General features: G+C 48.6%; 1 protein-coding gene across 1 annotated transcript in view; it reads right to left on the bottom strand.

Moving 5' to 3' along the window:
- Window positions 1–6,171: 6,171 nt before the first annotated feature.
- CFAP65 (cilia and flagella associated protein 65) overlaps window positions 6,172–23,612 on the bottom strand; it is a 44,617-nt gene continuing 27,176 nt past the window's right edge. The window contains exons 20-35 of the mRNA XM_043996100.1: window positions 22,206–22,419; window positions 21,684–21,812; window positions 17,873–18,049; window positions 17,030–17,096; window positions 16,708–16,818; window positions 15,750–15,941; window positions 15,430–15,588; window positions 13,311–13,460; window positions 13,004–13,120; window positions 12,593–12,700; window positions 11,850–11,915; window positions 11,323–11,525; window positions 8,398–8,517; window positions 7,351–7,725; window positions 6,542–6,697; window positions 6,172–6,451 (exon numbers count right to left, since the gene is read on the bottom strand). Coding sequence (XP_043852035.1) covers window positions 6,316–6,451; window positions 6,542–6,697; window positions 7,351–7,725; window positions 8,398–8,517; window positions 11,323–11,525; window positions 11,850–11,915; window positions 12,593–12,700; window positions 13,004–13,120; window positions 13,311–13,460; window positions 15,430–15,588; window positions 15,750–15,941; window positions 16,708–16,818; window positions 17,030–17,096; window positions 17,873–18,049; window positions 21,684–21,812; window positions 22,206–22,419 — 2,480 coding nt within the window. The 3' untranslated portion in view covers window positions 6,172–6,315. The remainder of the gene's footprint in view (window positions 6,452–6,541; window positions 6,698–7,350; window positions 7,726–8,397; window positions 8,518–11,322; window positions 11,526–11,849; window positions 11,916–12,592; window positions 12,701–13,003; window positions 13,121–13,310; window positions 13,461–15,429; window positions 15,589–15,749; window positions 15,942–16,707; window positions 16,819–17,029; window positions 17,097–17,872; window positions 18,050–21,683; window positions 21,813–22,205; window positions 22,420–23,612) is intronic.

Raw genomic sequence — 23,612 nt, 5'->3', positions numbered from 1 at the left:
GAAGTAAACATTCTGAAAGGCAGGAAATAAAGAACGCATGCATTGTGGATGTAGAAGATAGTTAGTGGGAATCTAAGAGGTGGAAAATGTAATGTTTCAATTCGGCTAGAATGAGTGGTGGAAAGTAATGTGAAACAAAAACTAGGCTAGACAATTGACAATTTACCCCATGGGCAATAGAGAGCTACCAAAGGTTTTGGAGCTGGGGAATGATATGGTTAGACTAGAAAATTATTGTTTCAAATACCTGGAAGATAGATTGAAGAGGGGAAAAGACTAGGAACACAAGGGGTCCTGATGCTACAGCTAGTGTTAGAACGTATAGAAGGACAGCTGCGGAAATCCTTCCCCTCCTCTCTCTCCTAGTGACTCAGTCACTCTACTCATGAAGTTTGGGGGCCCCAACTCTTTTTCATCTTTTCTGTTCAGGTCTCTCTTCTTCTAGAGACTCAGCTGCTAAACACATCCCCCAAATCTGGCCCAACCCTCCCTCTCCCCTTTCTGCCCAGCTTCACACAGACTTCCGACACCCTGTGCCCAACCTCATGCCTCCCCCACCCAATAGAGTGAGGGGCAGAACAGCTACCTCGGTTCCCATGGGGATTAATCCCAGAGAAGGTCACTGAGTCGCCGAGATCTGCTCTCACTCTGTGCCCTGGGATTATCATTTGGGTGTGAACATGACCGCTCCTTTCACCCCCTCCCTTTTTCCAAACGTGGCACACACAGGCTCCCTGGAAACCCTGCCTTGGGCCCCTATGCCTGTTTCTGCCTTCCCCCACTCTGTCCCCACAAATAAAGCTCTTGTCCATTTTCCCTAGTCCTCGATGACTCCTGGATTTCCCTGCTCATTAAAGCAGAAGCTGATGCTGCACAGCTGCCCAGTTGACAGCACCAGCTGTTGGTAACAGAAAGCTGGTTACAGCTGAGGAACTGAGTCTAACAGCACCCCTCTTCCTAAGGCCCCCACTCTCATCCCATGCTGTGCTTGTGGGATTGGGAACAGGATAGAGGGGAACAGCAAGGTACAGTGCCTCAACCCTCCCACGTGCTGCTCATTTTTTTACTCTTGTCAGTAGCCCCTTTTGTTGGGGCTGGGGGAGATGATTCTTTTGGAATTGATGATGTAATCCCTTCCTGGAATATCCTCTTCCACAACATTTGTACCCAGATGGACTAGGAGGACTTCCATCTTCTCCATTCCCCATCCCAACTTGGAGCTTCTGGCCTACTGCCAGTCTCTTCCCCACCCCTGCCATCATATAATGTAGTCCAGGATTGCACCCCCCCCCCAAAACTGAGATTGAGGACTCCCACTTTAATGACTATGTGTATTGTTTCTCTCTCACTGTCTGACTTGCTTCATCTTTGTGTTTCTGTTTCTTTTTGTCTTACTGTCCCTAGTCAGTCTCTTTCTCCCTTCTCTTTGTCTCCTCCCCTCTCTCTGTCTCTGTCTCTCTTCCCTGCCGTTTCTCCCTAACTCCCAATCTCCCTGTTTCACTGCTTTTCTCTTTGTCTGTTTCTTTCTTGTGTCTCTTTTTCTTACTAGTTTTCAGTCTCTTTCTCTATCTCACTGTCTTTCTCTATTTCTCATTCAAGGTGTTCTTCTTCCATACTGGATTCCTCCCACATACACACCTCTCTGCCTCTATGTCCTTTAACTCCTGCTCTCATACCCAACTCCCACATACAGTGCTGAGAGTCACCTCTTTGAGATGATGGAAAACAGGCTCTGGCCCCAAGCTATGGTGGGAAGAAGGGGGGGCAGTGTCGAACACCAGCTGCTGGCTACCCCACCAACACTCATCACCATTAGCACCTGCAGGGCTCCCTGGCGCCTCCTAGACTCCACCCCAAAGGGGGGGGGTTGGGTTCCACAGGCTGCTCTTCACTTTAGCTATTGCCCAGAAGCCTCTGGGGGCAATAATGATTTGATGGGGGAGATGATGGATCTGGGAAAGTGGGTTTTGATGGGGGATGGTGGTGAGGTGATTCTCTTTCAGCATGGAATATGTTTAAAAGGTAGCTTAGGATCCCAGTACCCTTTCCACCCTCCAAGTCTGGGTCAGAGAAGCACCTGTTCATGTGGTGAAAAGGACACTAAGAAAGGAGCCAGGAGACCTGGGTTATAATCTGGGCCCTGCCACATTAGTTGTGTTAACTGGGGCAAATAATTTCCCCTTCTCTAGGATCTATTTATTTATTTATAGAACAAGAGGATTGAACTTTTCTGAGGTCCCTCTAATACTCCTTGTGCAGCATTAAGGGGCTGCATGAAGTATTGGGGGAAAGGTTCCCAGTCCCAGATTCTGGGGGCACAACAGTTCCAGATTCTGCTCCTTTGTGCTGGGTAAGTGTGTGGGGAGAGCAGGGAAAGATCTCACATAGTTCACACACCAGAAAGATCTTAGTGCCCAGACCCTAGTCTATCACCCTATGCAAATCATCTTCATTTCAGCAGAGGGTAGAGGGGCTGTACAAAGGATGGCTTTTTGGGGATGGGGCAAGAGAAACCCAAATATCCAGCATCCTTCCCCAACTTCCCAGAACCGATGGTATCTGTGCCCTTTCTCTTCCTTTCCTCCTTTCCTCTCTCCCTCTGCTTTTGTCTTCAGTGCTGACTGGAGAGAAGTCGCCTCTTTCCAGAGAATTAACCTCTCTCCATGATCATTACAGGACTTTTCAATGAGCTGACTATTCCTTTAAGCCCATATCCCTTCTATGATCATCCCCTCTCTCAGTTCATCTATGTCTCTACCATCACAACCCCCTGCTCCCTTTCTTCCCAGTCCCAAAGGCTGAGGCAGTTGGATTCTGTGTGTGGAAGGTGACACAAGGGTGAGGGGGGCAGGTGGGAAAGGAGGTGGATAGAGAACAGTACACCATCTCCTTCTGGTCATTCTAGGAAGAGTTGAAACTTGTACATTCTCTGGAGCCTTTGCTATTCATGCTTCCTGAAAGGTGGGGAGAGAGCTCTCTCTAATGCCTTTCCACTGTCCTCATTCCCTTCCCTCATCCCTGTGGTAGGCCTGACTCCATGGGCAACTCATCACCACTCCCTGCAGTTGCAGCCTCTGGGATAAATTTGGGTGGGAGGGAGGAGTGTACAGTCCCTGAATCCCAGCTGTCAAGGAGGGAACTCTGGGGAATAGAGAACTGGGGGAAAGTGTGACACGCTCCCTTCAGCCTGAGACAGAAGAAAGAGGAGTTGGGGGGGGCGTTTTAGGTAGGGGGTAGGGTGGGACTAGGGCTGAAGATGAAGTACAGATGGCCCTAGTGCCTGAAGAAAGGTAGCTCAGACTAATCATCTTTCATCTTAGGTTTTGTTTTTTTCTCAGAGTTCTCACCAATATGTCTCTAGCTCAGATCACCCGAAGGGCATTTAGATGTGTATGATGAGCTGTGAGCTCTGATTTCAGGGTTTGGACTGTGTGGCTTGGAGAACGTGGGATCTGAGCTCCAGCTGGGATCACAGAATCACAGGTTTGGGTTGGACCCCTGCAGGCTTGATGCTCCAGCTTTTTCCTTCAGACTGACTGGAAGAGCCCTTCAACTGAGCCTTGGGAGAAAAGCTTTCTCTCCAATACGGGTTTTTTTTAAATTATAGGTTAAACAATAAAGACAAGTGTGTGTGTGTGTTCCAAGCTCAGGTAAAGGTTATGTTTTCCTGGTGTGACAGTGAGCCTGGGTGGGCAGCTGCCTCTTCCTTCATGTCTTTCTGATTGTGCCCCTCTCTGTGTAGAGAGAAGGCTAAGCCGAGGGGCAGAGTTTAGGACTGATATACCAAAGACGTTCATATTGCTTGGTATCATTGCCCAGGGCCCTCCGAGACTTGCATTCTCTCTGATTCCAAGTCCCTACCCACCCTACCCCACATCTCTGCCACAAGGCTCCTCAGCCTTCCTTCTCCCTCACCAGTTAGCACGTTTTCTGGTGATGTTTAAAGCTAACCAGGGAGCCCCAGGGTTTCTGACAAAATCAGCGGGCTACCTACTATACTCTCCCACATCCAGATGAGCTCCTAGCCACATGGGGTGCCACACAGACTGCCACAATCCCCGGGACAGGGCACTGGGAGCCGGGCGGGGCGGGGTGGGCGGGTTCTGACGCTGTGGAGCCGGATAGGAGCCGGATCTCGGGGAACAATCACCCGTGGAGGCAGGAAATTGGGGGGTGGGGAGGTGGGGGGGCCAGCGGGAGCCACGAGGCTGGGGCTACATCGGCGCAGCTGGGGTTCCAGCAGCGGCCGAGTGGCTGGGCGGCGCTGTACTTCGGGGCTCTTGACTGCCCTTTGCTGAGCCGTGCCAGGCTTCTGGGCTGCGGGTTGGGGCCGGGTGCTCGGTGTCCCGGGGGCGCAGACAGGCCGCCTCCGCCTCACGCGAGCCGAACGAACAAAACGTTCAGGTCCGGTTTGTGCGAGGGGCTCGGCGCGGGCCGGGAGCGGAGGGCCCGGGACACGGGCACGGGATCTCCGGAGTGGGTCCTGGTTTCGGCTTCGGCACGGCCCCTGCGGCGATTCCTCCTCCTCTTGCTGCTGCTGCGGGCCGGGCACCGGGTGGGGGAGCGGGGAGCGGGGCAGGATGGCGGATCGGATAGCAGCAGAGGGCCGGGGGCCCCAGGCGCTCGGCTCCTCTCACCTGCGTGGCTCTCGGGGCTGACACGTCGGCGGGCCGGCTGGCGGCCGAGGCAACAGGTGCGCCAGGACCTGGCCTGCCCAGTCCGGCCCCTCCCAACCTCCCCGCCCCTCCCCGCTCCCTCCCCCAGGCCCGCCAGCTTGGCGTGGTCCCTGGCCCGAGTCTGAGTGCGGAGTGCCGAGGCCAGGCTGGGCAGGCTCTTATAACACCCTGTCCGCCCCCACCCCCACCTCTTCTGCTCCCACACCACCCGCCTTCTACTCGGGCCCCCGCCCCCAACACACACACACACACACACACACACACACACACACACACACACACACACACACCTGTCCGGACTGGCGCTGCGTTTACTCGGGGCAAATATTGATTCAGGGGAGGCGGAGCTGCTTCCCCCCCCATATTTCCACGAGTCTGGGACCCCACCATCCTAGGCTCCCCCCACCCCCCACCCAGATTGATCCCTCAGGACCCTCGGGAACTGGGGGTTGGGAGCTACACTCACGTCTTCATTTGGGGGGAGGGGTCTGAGAGGGAGGAAGGCGCGGGGACCTGGCCGTCACTGGAACAACACCAGATGTCATTTTTCCACCCACCTGCCACGCTGAGGGCGGGGGAGAGGGGAGGGATGGCCGGGAGAGGTTGAAGGGGAGGGGAGGGAGGAGCAACCCTAGCGAAAGAGTTAATGCTGGAGTTCTGCAGTGCTGAGACTGGGCTGGGGTGGGAATGTGGGTGCGGGGGGGGGGTGTCCCTGGCTTAGGGGGGCTACATTCAAGGGGGCGGGACATTTAGTTAAATCCGGTCCCTCAACATTGTACCCAGTTTAGCAGTGGGATCTGTGGCAAGGTGCCTTAATACGTGGATCTTCCCCAGTCCCTGTCAGTGCCTCGGTTTCCCCAGGTTGGGAAGAAGTGAGAGTCAGCTGCAGGCAGGTCAAGGGACCAGCGCCGCGCCGGGTGGAGGTGGCGGGCGGGGGTAGGGGTGGGGCGGCAAGCAAAGGAAGCCTCCTCCAACCTTGCTCAGCCACGCACTATCACCCGGACCGCCTAACTTATAAAAGCCCGGACGCTCAGGGCTAGCCTGAGCCCGCTGCAACTTCAACACACCCAGCCACCTCCGACTCCCTCCCCGCGGGGACAGCCAGCCAACCAGGCTTCATTCAAGGCTGAGAGAGGCCAGCGCCCTTCCAGCCCAGCCCGAAGCCCGGCTACTGGCCGCAATGCAGCGCCACCTGCCTGTGGCACTTGGAGGACCAGGGATCAAAAGGGAGTAACCAACAAGAATGGGAGAGACATCTGGCCCCCACTCCCATATCCTGCCCTCAAGACTTCAGTTTTGTTTTCCACTGCCTCCTACTCACCCCAACACTCCTCTCTCAAAAACTCTCAAAATGGCACATTACATTTTGGAAAGGGAAGCAGCCCCCCCCATTCCCACAGACACCCCTCAACCCCATCCCCCCAAGAGCGCAGGCAAATGGAAGGGGCGAGAGTCAAAGACAGAAGACTTCGGATTCGAGGAGCAATTTTACTGAAAGAACTAGAGGTTGGGTGGAAACCTGGGGATGGGGAGTGGCTCTGGAAAATTTTCTTTCTCTGGAGAGCACACAATCCCCTGCTGCGGGTCCTGGGCGTGGAAGGCTAGGGAGACAGGCCGCTGTCCCTAGCTCTGGGGAAGCCTAGAAGACCTGCTCGGTGCCGCTGCAGATGGATGTCTTCATGAAGGTGTTGATCTGAGGCAGAGGCACTTGGACGGAGCCAAAGCTTCGGTTCTGCCCCGAGGTTCTTTGGGGCAACGGGTCTGGGCTATACCCACTGGAAGAAATAAAAGCACCAGGGGCAAGTGAGTGCGGGGCTCGAGCTTCCCCATCCCAGCCCATCGTGCCAGCTCGCCAGTCCTCTCACCTGGGCAAGTTCTGCGCAGGGGGCTGCTGTGGAGGAGGGAGGGCGATGACTCGGGGCTTCGTAGTCAGCACCACCTCCCCACGGCTGGCCTCTATCATGATGTTCTGGATCATGTTTTCCAACACCGACTGGCGAAGACTCAGGAAGCTGGGCAGCCTAAGGGTGACCTGGGCTCAGATCACTGCTGCCAGGACATGGGGAAGGGGGTACTGGACAGAAGAGGGGCTGATACAGGTCAGGAAAGGACAGAAAGTCAGCAGAGCTGGCCAGGGGACAGACAGTTGAAGAAGACGGAATAGCCTTTCCTCCCTCTGGACCTTAAGAAGACTTCCTAGGTCTCCAAGACGTTTAAAGAAAGGTAGTGTGTGTAATGGATAGGAACTCAGGTGTCTAGAGCATTGACAGAGACTGTTTGGACACCCGGATTTCCTCCACTGTTGAAATTAAAGGGGGGCAGCTAGGTGGCGCAGTGGATAAAGCACCGACCCTGGATTCAGGAAGACCTGAGTTCAAATTCGACCTCAGACACTTGACACTTACTAAATGTGTGACCCTGGGCAAGTCACTTAACCCTCACTGACCCGCAAAAGAAAAAGAAAAATCAAATGGCTGGACCCCTTTCCCACCCTACCCCCTCAAACCCCAAACCAAATAACAAAAAACCAAAACCCACGTTAAAAAGAAATCTCTTCTGCATTAAAGTTGCAGGGGCTAGACAGACCTTGACAAGACATGCCCCACTCCCCTCCCTCTGGGCCCAGAATGAACCTATCTTCTGCTACCCCCTCACCATCAGCTCCCAGGCTCACCGGGAGATGGTCTCTTTTTCCCACCGGGCTTTCTCCTCCTGCAGTATGCTATTCAACTCTTCTGAGAGCAACTGATCCAGAGACCTCTTCTGTATGGTACTTGGAGATAGACTTTCATCCAGGGACCCAAACAGCTTTCCTTTGTCCCAGGATTCTTCTTCTTCTTCTCCTGTCTCATCCTCCTTGTCTTCATCTTGATTTGCTTCCTCCTCTTCTCCCTCACATGAGGTGGAGCTATCAGACACTTGACCTACGCTACATTTCTGGTTTACCATCTGGGCTGATTCCTCACTCCAGAACTGACTGAAGTAAGGAATAGGTTCCACCAAGGTATTTTCCACGTCTTCATGGAACTTCCTGTCTTCCAGCAAGCCCCTAATAGGAAGAGCAGAGTTATGGGAAGGGTGCAGCTGAGCCTACCCCTTCCCCACCCCTGATATTCCCCACTGGACCTAGAGCCTATCTCAGAACAGCACCATGCCTAATGCTTCTAGGAAAAGGAACGGAGCAAAGCAGCCATCAGCCAGAGGGTCTTGTCTACATTGGTCCTAGCCAAGACAACCAAGAGCCTTTCACCTGACATTCATTCTGATGAAGGGCTCATTCGGACTCAGAGATTTTCCCCTTTCCTAAGGTCCTTGAGAAGAAAAGATGGGTTTGAGATCCAAGGTGCAAGAGCAAGATTCCTATGAGAACTTCCTGGATTCACTGAACAAATAAAGGGGAGAAGAGTAGTTGTGGTGGCTACAGAGCTGGCTTAATGACTTGATGAGATCCTTGGGTAGGAGGAGGAAGCAACAGCCTTCATTGTTGGGACCCTCAAAGGCATCACTCTGCTTTGTTGCCCTGGACTCTATTGGAGGAGAGACTGGAGAGTGACAGGGTAAGTTATCCCAGAAAGTCCTCTCTAACGTTGATTGGGAGTATAGAGGCCACGGGAAGAGGAGGAGTGATGGAGATAGAGAATGGGGAAGGAGCGAATACTCAACTGGCTTTATGGATCAGAACAGAGGAGTTGAACACCGCTAAGAGTTTAGGGCCCAGTACCTGATAACTACGGTTAGAATATCTGTCACAATCTGCTTCGCCTGCCTATGAAATGCACCATATTCAGGTTCGTCCTCCATGATCACAGATTCTCCCTCGTTTTTCTTCTCTTTGAGTGGCCTGCAAATAGGTGTTGTAGTTTATGTGGCTTCCTGAGGGGACAGGGTGAGCCCACAGTCTTCCTAAGCGTGGTGATGTGCTGTGGACTGTGGGAGAACTGCCACAGAGCCCAGAGTTAGGTCCAGCCCATCCCTCTATCTCAACTTCAACCTCAGCCAGGACAAGGAGTCTCTCCCTTCATTGGAGAGGAGGCAAATCTGGCCCTTTTCAGTTTGGTATCTCAATTCTGTTCATCTTTAATCAGTGTTAGACTGAGTAAAACTCCAGCTGTCTCCTAATCACATTCTCCAAAGTAACACTGCTTCCAAATTTCTTCCTCTCACCTCAAGCCACTGACCACACTTCTAACCCTGTTATTCTCAACAGATGACCTCTTTTCTTCTTTTCTCTCATTTTGCTGAGATAGAGGCTTCTCTCTATACCTCAAAACATAACTTTCAGGGCAGCTAGGTGGCACAGTGGATAAAGCACCGGCCCTGAATTCAGGAGGACCCGAGTTCAAATCCGGCCTCAGACACTTGACACTTACTAGCTGTGTGACCCTGGGCAAGTCACTTAATCCTCATTGCCCCCCCAAAACAAAACATAACTTTCATCCATCCTTTCCTTCTTGCCTCCTGCCATGGTGGAATGGAGGGAGGGGGCACTCTTTGGCAAGGCAAACAATTCCACCTGTTTTTGATCCTATCCCTTTCTACTTCTTCCAGAACCTTGTTCCATCAATTAACCCTCCCCTCTCTTGAATCTTCAATCTTTCCCTCTCCATTGGCTCCTTCTGTTTCACCTACAAATATTAGTCAGGTGTAACCTAAAAGACAAAAGACGAAAAACAAAACAGACTTCCTTGGCTCTGCTACCCACTTCCACCTACTAGCCCATCTTCTTCCTCCTTTTCATCCCTAAATTTTATACAAAGAGCAGTCCACACTTTCTTTTAACTTCCTCACCACATCTTCATTCTTCAGTCCCTTACAATGTCACTGCCTTATGTCCCCCTTGCTTTCTCAGAAAGACAGCCATGGACATCATGGACTCAACCTATGATTTTTTTCCAATCCTTGTCTTTTCTGACCACCCAGTATCTTTCATATCCTCTTTCCTCTCTACTCCCATGACACTGCACACATCTGGTTCTCCTCCATCTCTGACTGCTTCTCTAAATTATTCAGTTTCTTTAATGTTCTCAACCCTTACGTTTCTGTCTTTAGCTCCCATTCTCTCCTCTGTCCCTTGCTGGTTTCTTCTACTCCTATGTTTCCAACCATCACAACTGTTAGGGTGATTCCCAAATCTTTTATCTCTAGCACTAACTTCTCTCCTGAACTCTCTATCCATCTACTATTCCTCTTCTACCTACATATTGCCTTGGTTTTTTGCAAGCACCTAATATTCAAAATATACAAAATGGAACTCATCATTTTTCTCACCAAACGTGCTTTTTTCTCTTAACTTTCCTATTTCAACTAATACTACCATCATTTTCCCCATACTGAAAACCTTAGTGTTTTTTCTTCAACCCGATACCCAATCAAGTGGCCAAATGCTGTAGATTCCAGTTCCTAATTGTCATATATCTTCTTCCCCCTTTTCTTTTTTTCTTTCTTTTTCTTTTTCTTTTTTTTTCCGGGGCAATGAGGGTTAAGTGACTTGCCCAAGATCACACAGCTAGTAAGTGTCAGATGTCTGAGGCCGGATTTGAACTCAGGTTCTCCTGAATCCAGGGCCAGTGCTTTATCCACTGTGCCACCTAGCTGTCCCCTCCCCCTTTTCAAGGTATAGGCACACTTTAATCCAGGTTTCCATTACTTCTTTTCTGGACTATAATAATAGTCTCTAATTTCTCTGTCTCCAAGCAGTCATTTCTGCAACAATCCATCCTTCACACTCTTGCCAAATTAATCTTTCTTATGCACAGGTCATGAGATCCTACTAAAAAAGACCTAAAACTTGTCAGAAGCTCCCAAATGCCCAATGAGTGAAGTCCAATCTCTTCAGTCAGGTCCTCCAGAATGTAACTCCAACCTTCCTGTCCAGTGTTGTCTTTACAAACTCAGGCCACAGTGAAAGAGGCCTTGCCTTTCCCTAACTCTGACTTGGCTCATATAATGCTCCCCTTGCTCAGAAAGCCATCCGTCAAGACCAGGTTCCAATGTGCTCTTCTCCCTGTCCCCAGGATCCCTCCTTCCACCCAACCACCCCAAACTCTCACACTTCTCTGTACACGACAAGGACAGATTTTTGACGTACTTACTTCATGTAAGGTTCTGTTTCCTTGTTGTGATGTTTTGGTTTATAGTTATTCTTGTCCGTGTCTTAGCACCCCACTCACTGCCCACCCCACCCCTGGCTAGGCAGTGAACTCCTTGAGAGGAGAGGCTGTGGCTTCTCCGTGTATCTCCTTCCACTCTTAGCCCAGGGTCATAGAGCTAGAGCCAGAAGGAACCCCAGAGGTCACTTCTCATTGTAAAGATGAAGAAACTGAGGCACAGAGAAATAGGATCTCCCATTTTTCTCAGTATTTCTGAACTTCCTTCCATGATTATTCAGGGAGTGGCCCTGGCTACCCTTTCACTCTCCCTAGTGAGTAGGCCAGAGCAGTGGCAAGACCACACAAGGACCAGGGAATGTTGGAGATTCCTCAGAGCCCCAAGCAGATGTTCATCTCATGCAGTCCCATCCATCAGAGCTGCTTCAGTCCCTCTGTCCCACACTGATCCCTTTTCAACCCTTCCCTGTGAGAACCTGGACACAGCCAGTTGCGAGGTGAAGATGGAGGAGGGGACTAGAGGGTCTCTGGGAACTCACTGGTAGATGAAGCAGGAGGGGAATTCGGAGAAAAAGTTCCCCATGAAGTCATCCATGTTATGGGCACGAGCAGTGAGGCCCAAGTAGAGCAGGCAGGGCTTAGGTGCTTCAGGGCACAACCAGATCTGCCCAGTCTTGGGACTCCTCAGATTCCAGGTGACAGGTGGGGTATAGGGCAGTTGTTTCTGGATGGGGGGCAAGGTCTGGGGAGAGGGAGATGGGCAAGCAGCAGCAGTTTGGAGCGTGCATCCATTTTTCTTCCTTTCCCCTTGGTCTGAGAGCCCTGGCCCCAGAGTTCTGAGCTCTGGGGTCCTGTTCCCAAGGGAGATCTTTCTCCCTGAGGATTAGTGGTGCCAGCTAGCCCTTGGTGCTTCCCAGCCCACCAAAGTGCCTTTATCCCACCCCCACCCCCAAACTCAGCATGGTCTCTATCCAGAGCCCAGGCAAGAGTTCTCTGGAGAAACCCCCCCCACCCCGCCCCGGGGAGCCCAATGTGGTGACCAGGGAGGGAAGGCATAATTAATTACCTTATACTTCCTGCCAGGATCACATACTGTACACGATGTACCGGATTTAAAGAATTCAGGTATTCCCTGTTGAAGGGGAATGGAACCCCTGGAGAAGGGTGATGGGAGAGCCCCGGAGTGATGACTCTCCTCCCCACCACAGACCCTGAAAGTTCTGAACACTCCAATCCTCCCCGCACTCAGATCTTTCTCAGTCCCCACTGGCCTCCCCTTCAGAAGATCTTGTTTTTCTCTCCCAGCTCCCAGGCATATCCCACTTCCTCCAGGGCAGAGGTAAGATGTGAGAACCAGGGCAAGCCACACTGCCTTTCACCTTTGTTTTGTTTTGTTTTGAATGGGAAATGAGGGTTAAGTGACTTGCCCAAGGTCACACAGCTCGTGTCAAGTGTCTGAGGACTGATTTGAACTCAGGTTCTCCTGAATCCAGGGCCAGTGCTCTATCCACTGCGCCACCTAGCTGCCCCCCTTCACCTTTTAAAAGGATCTCAAGGGCAGCCTTGAGTCTCAAAGAGACATCCCCAAAAGGTAATAAATAGCGAGAAGGGAGGGGCTGCTTCAAGGCAGACACTTCTAGGGCAGCTTCAAATGCTGGGGAGTGGGAAGGGGAAGGGGAAGGAAGGGGGTTGTTCTCAGCATGCTTATCATCTGTGGGTGGGAGGAGCTCATGCCCATTTCCTTAGTGCCTTTAGGTGGCCAAGCTACTCCAGTTGGGTTGGTTGCACCCTGGGCCTTCTGAGCCTCACCTCTAAATTCTTTTCTGTGATTGTGAACTCAACTTCCTGCCGGCTCTTCTCCTTCTCCCAGGCCTGCACCTCCGATTCATACTGGGCCAGGGCTTTCTGTAAGTAAACCTAAGGGTCCGAGAAAAGGTGGGTAGGAGTGAGGGTGGGAGTGGGAAGGGAATGGAGCTTCAGTAAAGCAAACCCCTCGGCTCTGCTGACTTTCCCAGCCTGTCTTCAGGGACTGAACCATCATCCTCTCTGGTAAAAAGAGCCCTGAGGTGACAGGATATTCTCAGCACCAAGTCCAGGTAGAGACCAGGAATATGAGGGACCACCCTCCAAGCAGTGCTGCCTTCCCCGGGAGTGACTGCCCTGTCCCTCTTCCCACCCAGGGTTTGGACAAGAGTGGCCGTCTTGCTCTGGGCTCCTCACCTTGCAGACCATGTCAAAACTGTAGAAACAGGCATGCTGTGAGGCCTTCATGGTCACCACACAAGGGATATTCTCCCCGGGAGCCACCATTCCCATCATGGGAGACACCTTCAGTATCTAGTATGGATGGTAGCAGGGGAGACCAGGATGGGGAGGTATCCGGGAAGCTTGTCCAGGCAGGACCAGTGGGGTTTATACAGGAGGAGGAGTTTGTGGGGTAGATGAGGGCTGAGTGGGGCAGATCGATCGGGAGCAGGGCTGGGGGAATAGGCAGGACTGAGCTTGGTGTGCCTGGTAGGGTTCTCACCACATTCTCTATTACACTCGATGACCCCAGGTCCCAGGAAAAGATGATGGGCTCTTTGTCCGAGGCATTGTTGAGAAATATGAGACGGCTGGACTTGGAGCACACGGGGATGTTGCCCAGGGAAATTCGAGACTGGGATAGGAACGCAACCTGTTGGGTGGAGATTATTCAGGAGGGGGATCATGGTGTCGAGAAGGAAGAAGGGGATGCTAAGTCACCCCAGAGCTAAGCATACTTGAAGATACTAACCTTGATGCTTCTGAGAGTTCATAAAGCAGAGAAGAGGGATCATTATTAATTTAAAATGATGTACTGAAACTTCAGCAGAAGAGATGTCAGACACTAGGGGAATCTTTCCAACAAGTAAAGGGACAGGCAACTGAGGGGTAGCGTTTTTTGTTTTTTCTCTAGATGTCACACATCAACATCCATCTGGGCTTGAAGGAACTAGCCTATCTGAGCAGGATCTGGGAACTTGTGATGGGGAATGAACACTAGGTGGTGGTGTAACCTTGTCTTTTTTGTTTTTTGGCTCCCCGGCTAAATCAGAAGAGCATGCTTCTTGTAGCCGTCCCCCCTTTTTTCAATCTAAACCTTTTAAAAATACCTACTATGTGCAAGGTCTCGGGGCAATGGGAATAGTGAGGGACGGAGATGAAAAAAGGTCATACTCCCTTATCTCCATCACTCGCAGTCCAGTTAGATTATGAGATGTATCCAAAAGATACTCCACAAATAAACGTTGAATTATAGGATTAGCGCATTTAGAGCTGAACAGAGACTCTAGAGACCAACCCCCTCACTTTACAGATAAGATCACGGAGGGAAGCCGGGAGGAGTTGAGTGGGTTGCAAGGGAAGAACATTGAAGTTGGGATCAGGAGAGATGTGGTGTGTGACTGTGGGGGAGACTTAGTTTTCTGATCTGTAAAATGGTGCTAATTTTACCTATCGTGGCCACCTTGTCGGGCTGTGAGGCTCGAATGAGATACACATATTTAAAGTGCCATATAAACTTTAGAGCTATATACAAAAATGCCTTTATACGGCTTATAGCCTTTAAGCACTGTCAGCCATTGCTCTGGGTCACCTATAGAATAATTAGGCGGCAGAAAAAGGATTCAAACCTCAGGGCCTTCTGAGCCTCACCTCTAAATTCTAGGAGACTTTTGAGGTAGGGAGGGAGAGACACTTCTACATGGGGGAATCAGAGAAGGCTTCATGGAGGAGGTGACATCTGAGCTGGATTTTTAAAAAGGATTTTGAAGGAGGCAACTGGAGGGGAGTGGGAGGCAGCAGAATGGAATCCAGGAACCATGGGGAATAGTTGAGTTTGACTGAAGTGTACAGTGTGAGAAGGGCTGGGCTGTGAAATCAAGTTGAAAAGATAAATAGGAGCTAGGATGTGAAGGCGCTTGGGCTTGATTTATTTATTAGGCAATGGAGGTGCCACTCAAGGTTTTGAAGAAGGAAGCGGCATGATCCCATTTGTGCATCAGTAGGATTACTTTGGCAAAGTGGGAAAAATGATTGGGGGGTGTGTGTGTGTGTGTGTGCGCGCGCGCGCGCACGTGCATGGCAGAAGGAACAAAGAGGAATCTATTACAATATAGTTCAAAAAAGAAATGAAATGGTGAGGGCCTAGAGTTATGACGACGGAAGTATAAAACAAAAAACAGATATGAGAGACAATTGGAAGGCACAATCAGCCTGACTGGGTGACTGATTAAGAAGAGTTATAGATGACTGAGGTTTCAAGCCTGAGTGTCTGTAAGAATGATGTTCAGTGGGTATGGTGAAGTTAGGATGAAGGGTAGATTTTGGAGGGAAGAAGATGAATTCAATTTGGGGCCCAATGAGTTCAAGATGTTAGTGGAATATCCAGGTGCAGGGAACTGATAGGTTGTGGAAAATGTCAGATTGGAATTCAGGGGAGAGGTTCAAGCTGTCTCCTCTTCTTGTAGCATTTCCTTGGCCTCTGTTCTCCAATACCAGCTATCTTACTGGCTGTCCTCTTCCTCCTTGTCTTCCCTTACAGTTCTGTATTTCTGCCCTGCCTTTGCCCCAATCTTCCCACCACATCTATTCCTTCAGTCCTTATCCATTTCCCTTCCCCTTACCTGACCAGGTACAACCAATTTGGTGGCCATTGGAGTCTGGTCGTTGGTAGTGACAGTGTGGAAGGGGGCTGTATCCCCCATGATGAAGCGGTCATAGCCCACACCTTCAAACCTGATGGTGGCTGAGTTCCAACCCAGGATATGGATGGGAACATCCACCTGTAGAATGGATAGGATGAATGGAGCAACAAGAGACCAAATCAGTCTATGTTGGAAGGAAGGGGATTCGAGAAGGGAACTGAGAATCCCCTCCCCCTAGGAAAATAAAGTTAGGGTAAGGGACCGAGACCGGGACAAGGGTTGGATTGGTATCAGCTCACAGTGTAGGTCTTGGCTTCTATTGGTGAGAAGATCCAGAAGATTTGAGTTGTCTTGCCAGGCTGGATGTCTCCATGGGGGTTCAGGCACTGGAAGATGGGGTGCTGGAAATTTTTATTCTGGATCTTCCATAGAGGGTCCAACTGGATGTCATATAACACAGGCACTGAACCTCCATTGTACAGTTCATAAATCTATGCGAGCATAAGAACATAAGACTTGGTGAGGTGGGTGAGACTCATAATCCATTCAGACCAATCCCCTGTGAGGCATTATTCTGGGTTGTTATTGTTGGTCCTTCATTCTCGAAGAGGACTATGACATCGAGGTGATGTCATGACTTGCACTGAATTGGATTTAAGTGAGGGAGGGCTGGTTCTCTCTAAATTGAAAATTAAGAAGAGTCACTCTAGATCGATGTGTGAAGAAAAGCAAGGTAAAAATCTTAAGGCTGGATACTGGAAGGAATTATCTGCTCAGAAAGCTTAGGGCATGGGATCACAGAATTTAGAGGTGGAAAGGACCACAGACAAGACTAATGGGGAGACTTGAATCAATATTCCCATTCTACAGATGAGGAAGCTGACCTGTCTGAAGCCGTGCAGCTAGGAAATAAAATTGCTGGAATCAAACCCAGGTTATCTGATTCCAAAGCCAGTGTTCTTTCTGTCACACCACGTAATAGGTATTGACACTTCCTCTATCTACAGATACTCCCCTCACCACCCTGCTCCCAATTTACTATCTGGGGCCCTCATTTGTTAATCCTCTGCTTTAAGCTGTTAGGAATTCTAGGTTAATTAATGATTGTGTTCCCTTGGTCATGCCCAGCCTACTGCCATCCAGGCGATGAGACTTAATGTAAGACTTTAGTTTAGTTTAGTAAGAAGAAAGAGGAGAAGGAGGAGGAGGAAGAAGAAGATGATGATGATGATGATGATGATGACGACGAGGACTCACCTGCCGTGAGGGCAGGGCAGTGCCAATGGTGACTGGGGTAAACCGATGACTGATGGATGTGAAGTGGACATACTTCTCTCCTACCTGCACTGTCACTCCTATGAAGTTCAGCTGGAGAGAGGGAGAGAGAGAGAGAGAGAGAGAGAGAGAAACATTTGGTGGACTAGATCCCTCCGTCCTGAATTTAAAATGTGGTTCTCCAAAAAGAGGCCTGGCCTAATGTTGGGGCTATTTCTGCTCTGTCCCAGGGCAACCTCTCAGTTCTCCCTTAAGAGCACTTCCCCCACCTTGCCCAGGTTGCTTTGATGGTTAAATGCTTTACCAGAATCTCCCGGCCATGGGACACTTTGAGCAGCACAGGCAGGTGATCGGTACCAACGAAGATGTGTCTATGGAATGGGGAGTGGGAGGGAGAGACACAGGACCGGGGTCAATTTGCCATCATCAATGGGAAGTAGGAGAATAAACAGGCTTCGTCAGGAGCTGAGCCCTGGAGAGATTTAGTGATACCTAACTCAAAGCTGGGTCAGGGCTTCCTCACAAGGTCAGAGGGGAGATCAAATCAAGCCTGAATCTCTATGGAAATCGAATGATGGCCTCCTTACAGAGAAGTGATGGACACAGGGTACAGAATCAAGGCCTACACACACATACTCACTCATTCATTCACAATTGTTTCATGCCCAATGTAGAATTTTTTCTTGATTCTGGATATTTGTTACAAGTGTGTTTTTTCCAGTTGTGGGGGGATAGAAATTGTTAATTTTAAAATGTTCATTGACTGGTGGCCAAATAGGGTAATCTTTGTTCAAGACTAGACATTTACTAGACATTATTAGTAAAAGAGTCTTGCTTCAGAGTTTTGCAGCTGGGTGGCAGGGATGTCTAGGTGGCAAATTGTATAGAGCGCCAGGCCTGGAGGAAGACTCCAGTTCAAATCTGGCCTCAGACACTTACTAGCTGTGTGACCCTAAGCAAGTCACTTAACCCTATTTGCCTCAGTTTCTGCATCTGTAAAATGACCTGGAGAAGGAAATGGCAAGCCACACCTGTATCTCTGCCAAGAAAATCCCAAATGGGATCACAAAGAGTCAGACACAACTGAAAAAATGAATGAATACACATTTGCTTCAGGAGAACTGTTTTCCCCCTGGACTGGTGTCACCTGTGTACGAGTTCCACCGTCTGCTCCTGTCCAGGAAACAGACTTCCTGTCTTGGGGGAGATGGAGAAGATCTGGTTGTCCTGAACTCGCATCTGATGCAATTCAGCAAAGTCAAATTCTGTCCTTTCTGCCCAGAACTCCAGATCGATTTGCTGATCACTGGGAAAGAGGAAAGCCCTGCATAGAGGGGGATGGAAGGAAAGAAGCAAATGGTGTAACAGGGACAATCTACCAATTCACAGGAGACCTTGGCTAGAATTCTGGATGGTATGTAAAAAAAAGCTTCCCTTTCCTCTTTCCTATTCTATATATACCACCACTCTCCTCCCTCTTCCCCTCCCCCATCCCCTTAGGAGTAGACAACAAGTTATCTCATAAGATGTTGTAAATATAGGTTTTATAATCGCTAATTTTATGATCCTCCGCAAAGTCCTACTGTGATGCTTCATCTTGGTGTAAGCACATCTCCTAGCTTCTCAAGGGCTGTACCAGCAAAAGCATGTGCACTGTCTTTGGCTCTGAGTGCATCCTAACAGCAGATTGTATCTTTGTCCCAAGGATAAGTCTAGTCAAGTAGAAAGGCTCATGAGTAGTACTGGCCACCAGAAGAACTATTTGGCTCTGATAACTAACCAACATGGAAGACACAATATGGCAGAGAAGGTTAAGAAGCAATTTTAGATGCCATATAAACTTTAATTTAGCTCTTGGAATTCTACATGTAGGATCTTTGTCCAGGAAGCAACATAGGTACATACCACTAGGGAAACTGAATGAAAGACATCTTGATATTCTCAATAAAAAGGAAACTGGAAGATAAAAGGAAGTTGCAGCTTAATGGAAGGATGTCTCACAGGAAGTCCTTCTAGGAGAAGCAGATAAAGTTGCTTTTTTATTGTGCCTCCAAAGGCAAAAAGAAGTGAATATACCTGGGATCTTAGTTATCTCACACTGCACTGTTCATGATGAGCATTTGTAAATGAAGGTAATGGTAGCATTCACAGTAAAATCTGTTGCAGGGGATGGAGATGTAGAATCTATTAACCCTTTAAGACTTCCTACAACAAATCAACTTATACTTTAATTACTTTACCACTCAGTGAGCTCAGTGTGAAGGGGGATAAATGGTGAAAAGCAAGTTGGAAAGGATGGTTCAGGACCAAGAAACAAGAGAGGTTCAAGTCTTTTAGACAATATCAAAGTGTCATAAATACTTTCTTCAAGTAGAAAGTCAGGAAGCCCTGAGCATGGAAAGTACTGAGAAGTATCACACACCAAATTAAACTGATTATATCTTTAGAGACAGTAAACGACCAGTCACCAGGGCAAAACTCATTTCCAATGAGTTGTCCATGTACAGTCTAGCCTTTCACTTGTTAAATACCAATTTAAAGTAAAAATAGATGACTTGGTGTACAGTGATACTAAAAAAGGGGGGAGGAGAGAAGATGCATAGAAAAGTAGACAGTGACAAAGCCATAGGAATGTTTGTACCTGGGACAAGAAGGACAAAAAACTCTCATTTGGAGCAGGGAGAGGATGGACACCTTAGCCCACAAACACTTGATCTCTTTGCTTAGAAGAAAGATATAACAGCCAATTGCCTCACCACTTTGGAATATCAACCTATTTGGTGTTTTGTTTTGTTTTGTTTTGTTTTTTGGTGAGGCAATTGGGGTTAAGTGACTTGCCCAAGGTCACACAGCTAGTAAGTGTCCAGTGTCTGAGGCCGGATTTGAACTCAGGTCCTCCTGACTCCAGGGCCGGTGCTCTATCCACTGTGCCACCTAGCTGCCCCAATATCAACCTCTTTGTGAAAATCTTGTGGAGGAGGATGGTGGAAGAGTATTACAAAACAGCTCAAAATAAAGAGAAAAACAAGTTTAAGAAAACTTGATTGGAGACCCAATGAAGCCAGACCAACGTAAGAGCAGTGCCAGAGACATGAATCACTTGAAAAGGAGGGTGGACAGACTACATATTCCTCTAGTAACCATAGGATATCAAGAGACTTTGGAAGTCCCCATACAGTTAGATGGATCAACTGTGGAGGATTTTAGGGAGAATGTGTACAAGAGCCGAACAGGATGAAGAGACATGCATGGCTTGTGAAATGTATCAGTGCAGGGAATACCCACACACAATGATAAGATCAAAGATCCCTTAAAGAACTGAATTTGATAGTCCAGAAATTGACAGAAATAGTCAGCGAACATGTATTAAGTATTTACTACATTACAGGCACCATGTGGTATGTGCTGGGAATACAAAAGTAAAACTCCTCATCTCAAATTCACAGAGCAAGAAGGACATGGACATTTTGGTAACAGAGGAAAATGAACTCCAGGAGAAGAGATAACACATGGGCTGGTGAAGGGGACAAGGAAGTCGTAACTACATACTAACTCTTTTTTTTCTTTTTCCCTTTATGTCTCAAGTTTGCTCTCTGCGCTGAAACTATCCACTAGGCACTTACTCTGATTTGGGAGTGGGAAGTTGTTAGTGGGCAGCAATCAGCAAGTCTTGTGGCAAAGACATGGGGATGCCAAAGCACCTAGGTACTTTGTCACCGAGAATTATGTCATGTGCCATCTTTGGCCTATGTGCCATACAAGGCCAACCCCTATTGTTTCTTTTTTTGTTTTTGCAGGGCAATGAAGGTTAAGTGACTTGCCCAGGGTCACACAGCTAGTAAATGTCAAGTGTCTGAGGCCGGATTTGAACTCAGGTCCTCCTGAATCCAGGGCCAGTGCTCCATCCACTGTGCCACCTAGCTGCTCCCAACCCCTGTTGTTTCTAACTAGGAGCAGAGTTATTCCTGCAACCCACTCTTGGTATTTCCAAGGATCATAGCTAATGAGGAAATCTGACTGTTCTAGGGATGAAAAATGAGTTACAGATGAAGATGCTGGAGCTCTACGAAGCAGAATCTATGACTAGATAAACACACATAACATGTCTAACCACCCTTGCATTTCTGAAACTCCTGACACTGTAATTACATAGACCTTCAGAAAAAATAGAATATTGGAGCTGAATGAGACCTTTGCAGACAGATCATTTAGGCTGGTGCATACCAAGTGAGTTCCTGTATCAGTTAGTGGCAGATTTCTACCAATTTTACCACCAGAGGTCCTTCCTTCTTAAAAGCGATAAAAAGTGAGGGGGAGCCTCCTCCTTTTCTGAACATCCTATCAGTTTGGCCTCTCTTCTATTGAGCTCACAGTATCTGTTCTGAGCCCTGGAGAATTGAGGGTGTGGGGCTTCAGAGAGCAGAAGAGGTAGTGGTAGAAAATTTAGAAATTTTACTAATCTGGGGCAGCTAGGTTGCTCAGTGGATAGAGCACCAGCCCTGGAGTCAGGAGTACCTGAGTTCAAATCCGGCCTCAGACACTTAACACTTACTAGCTGTGTGACCCTGGGCAAGTCACTTAACCCCAATTGCCTCACTAAAAAAAAAAAAGAAATTTTACTAATCCAAAATATAATATGGATTAGAAAAATGGTTTTAGTCCAACCCTTACATTTGTATTGTAAGCAGCTGACTGAGCTCTGTCTGAAAAACTATTAAGAAAAAAAGAAAGGAGAGGACATATTCTAGCAACAGAAACACTGGCTGATGGTGAACCTGAGGAAATGTCTTGCTGCAGATCCCATAAAAAGCGTCATCGCAATGGTGCTTATGTTACTACCCTGCAATGCCAACCCCTCTTATTTTTCACCACCCTTCCAGATTCCACTGTAGGTCTTCACTCTATTTCTATTTGCCTAACCCTATTCTCCCAGCCCCCTCCCCCAGTGCTGGCCATACCAGTTCAAAGGTACCACACCACTGTTCTTCAGCAACAGGAACACCACTGAAGGCTCAGATCCAATGGGTGACGCTCCAAAATTGAAATCAAGCAACAGAGGGGTGAAGATGGAGGGGATCCTGTTTGTGCTATGTTAGGGAGAGAAGCCAGGAAGTCATGAAAGGGGACAAAGGAAGCTCAGAGAGATCACTCACCTGAGACTCAAATGGCTAGCTCATATGTGGGGAGAAGCCCAGAAACCAAGCTAGACCCTGGGTTCCCCTCTTCTCACTGGGGTTGGGGTGGGGGGGTGTAGGAGTTCCTGAGCATGCTCAATCCTAGGATGAGAGGGCCAGACATCTTACAACAGAACAAGAGGAGGCATGTAAGCAATTACCAAGGACCAGCAAGCATATTCATGTTAGTGGGAGACAGAGGAAAGCTCTCTGGAAATCCCACATTAATCCTTATTCCACTCCCATCTCATCTTCTACTTCCTCCCCAGGGAAACCCTGCCCTTCCACTACCATACTTTCCCTTACCTGTGTCGGGTGGGCACCTTATAGGTGAGCTCCCAGGAAGTTGGGTCCCGCTCCAGGTAGCTGTTGAGAGTTTCTAAGGAGAGGAGCCGCCACAGGTGCTGGCGAGTGATTCCCCCAGCACTCCCCGTTGCACAGGCATCCAAAATTGAGAGGGTTGGGTAGACACCCATCATTGTTGCCTTGCATATTACCTCCTTATCTCCACATTTACTTTCTGAGGAAGAAGAGAAGGATTTGAGGGGATGTCCCTGAGAGCAGAAGGGTCTCTCTGCCTGAAAAAAAGCATTTAATGTCAAAAGAGCAAGATCTAACCCTAGCTCTAACCCTAACTACCTAAACAATGATGGACGCTTCTCTTTCTTATTTATCCAATGAAGGGGTTATATTAGAGGATCTTTGGAGTCCCTCCCAGTTCTGGGATTTTGTTCTATATCTTTTCTTTTCCTAGTAAATCTTACAAGATCCCAAGAGCCTTGGTACTCACACCTCGTTAGTCCCCTTGCCCCTCTGATTGGAAGGTGAAGAAATGACACAGGGCAAACATTTCCCCCTCATCTGCACTCATTTTGGACTCCTTGAACTTCTCTACCCCTCACACCCACACATACCCTTTCCTGCTTTCTGTTATGTGCAGTCTTCCTCAATTAGATTGTAAGCTGCTTGAGGGCAGTTGTCTTTTCTTTTTTGTTTTTGGTTTTGTTTTGTTTTAAGTGAGGCAATTGGGGTTAAGTGACTTGCCCAGGGTCACACAGCTAGTAAGTGTTAAGTGTCTGAGGCTGGATTTGAACTCAGGTCCTCCTGAATCCAGGGCCGGTGCTCTATCTACTGTGCCACCTAGCTGCCCCTGTCTTTTCTTTTTTATATTTGTATTCCCAGTGCTTACTACAGAGCACACAGCAGGTGTTTAATCCATGTTTCTTGACCATCGATTGACTAGTAATCTGTACAGTCTACATTCCCCAGATACTCTACCCTTGAATGGGAAAGCTAGTACTCAAGATAAAAATAATGGCTTACATTTGTCTAGTGTTTTTTAATCTTACAAAGCATCATAAGTTATTCTCTCACTTGATTTTCCAAACAATCCTATGAGATAAAGTAGGTAAGGTTAACCCCATTTTACAAATAAGTAAGCTGAGATCCAAAAAAGCACGGGGATGTGCCTAATGTCACACAGCAAGTTAGTGGTGGAAGTAGTCTCTTGCCTATAAACTGTGCTCTACTTATAACACATTACAACATCCCATGATCACTAGGCTATATACATATATCCATAACCTTTTACTTGTCCCACCTCCCACACTTTACTAATCTGAGTCCTGATCCAAGCAATGCAAGTACTTGTCTCTCTCCCGCTCCCCCTCTCCTTCCCTTCTCCTTCTTCCCCCCATCTCTCCCCCACCCCAA

Source organism: Dromiciops gliroides, chromosome 3 (assembly GCF_019393635.1).
Source record: "Dromiciops gliroides isolate mDroGli1 chromosome 3, mDroGli1.pri, whole genome shotgun sequence".
Taxonomy (NCBI): domain Eukaryota; kingdom Metazoa; phylum Chordata; class Mammalia; order Microbiotheria; family Microbiotheriidae; genus Dromiciops; species Dromiciops gliroides.
Note: the sequence above shows the minus strand (reverse complement) of the source record. Positions and strands in the feature narration are given on the sequence as shown.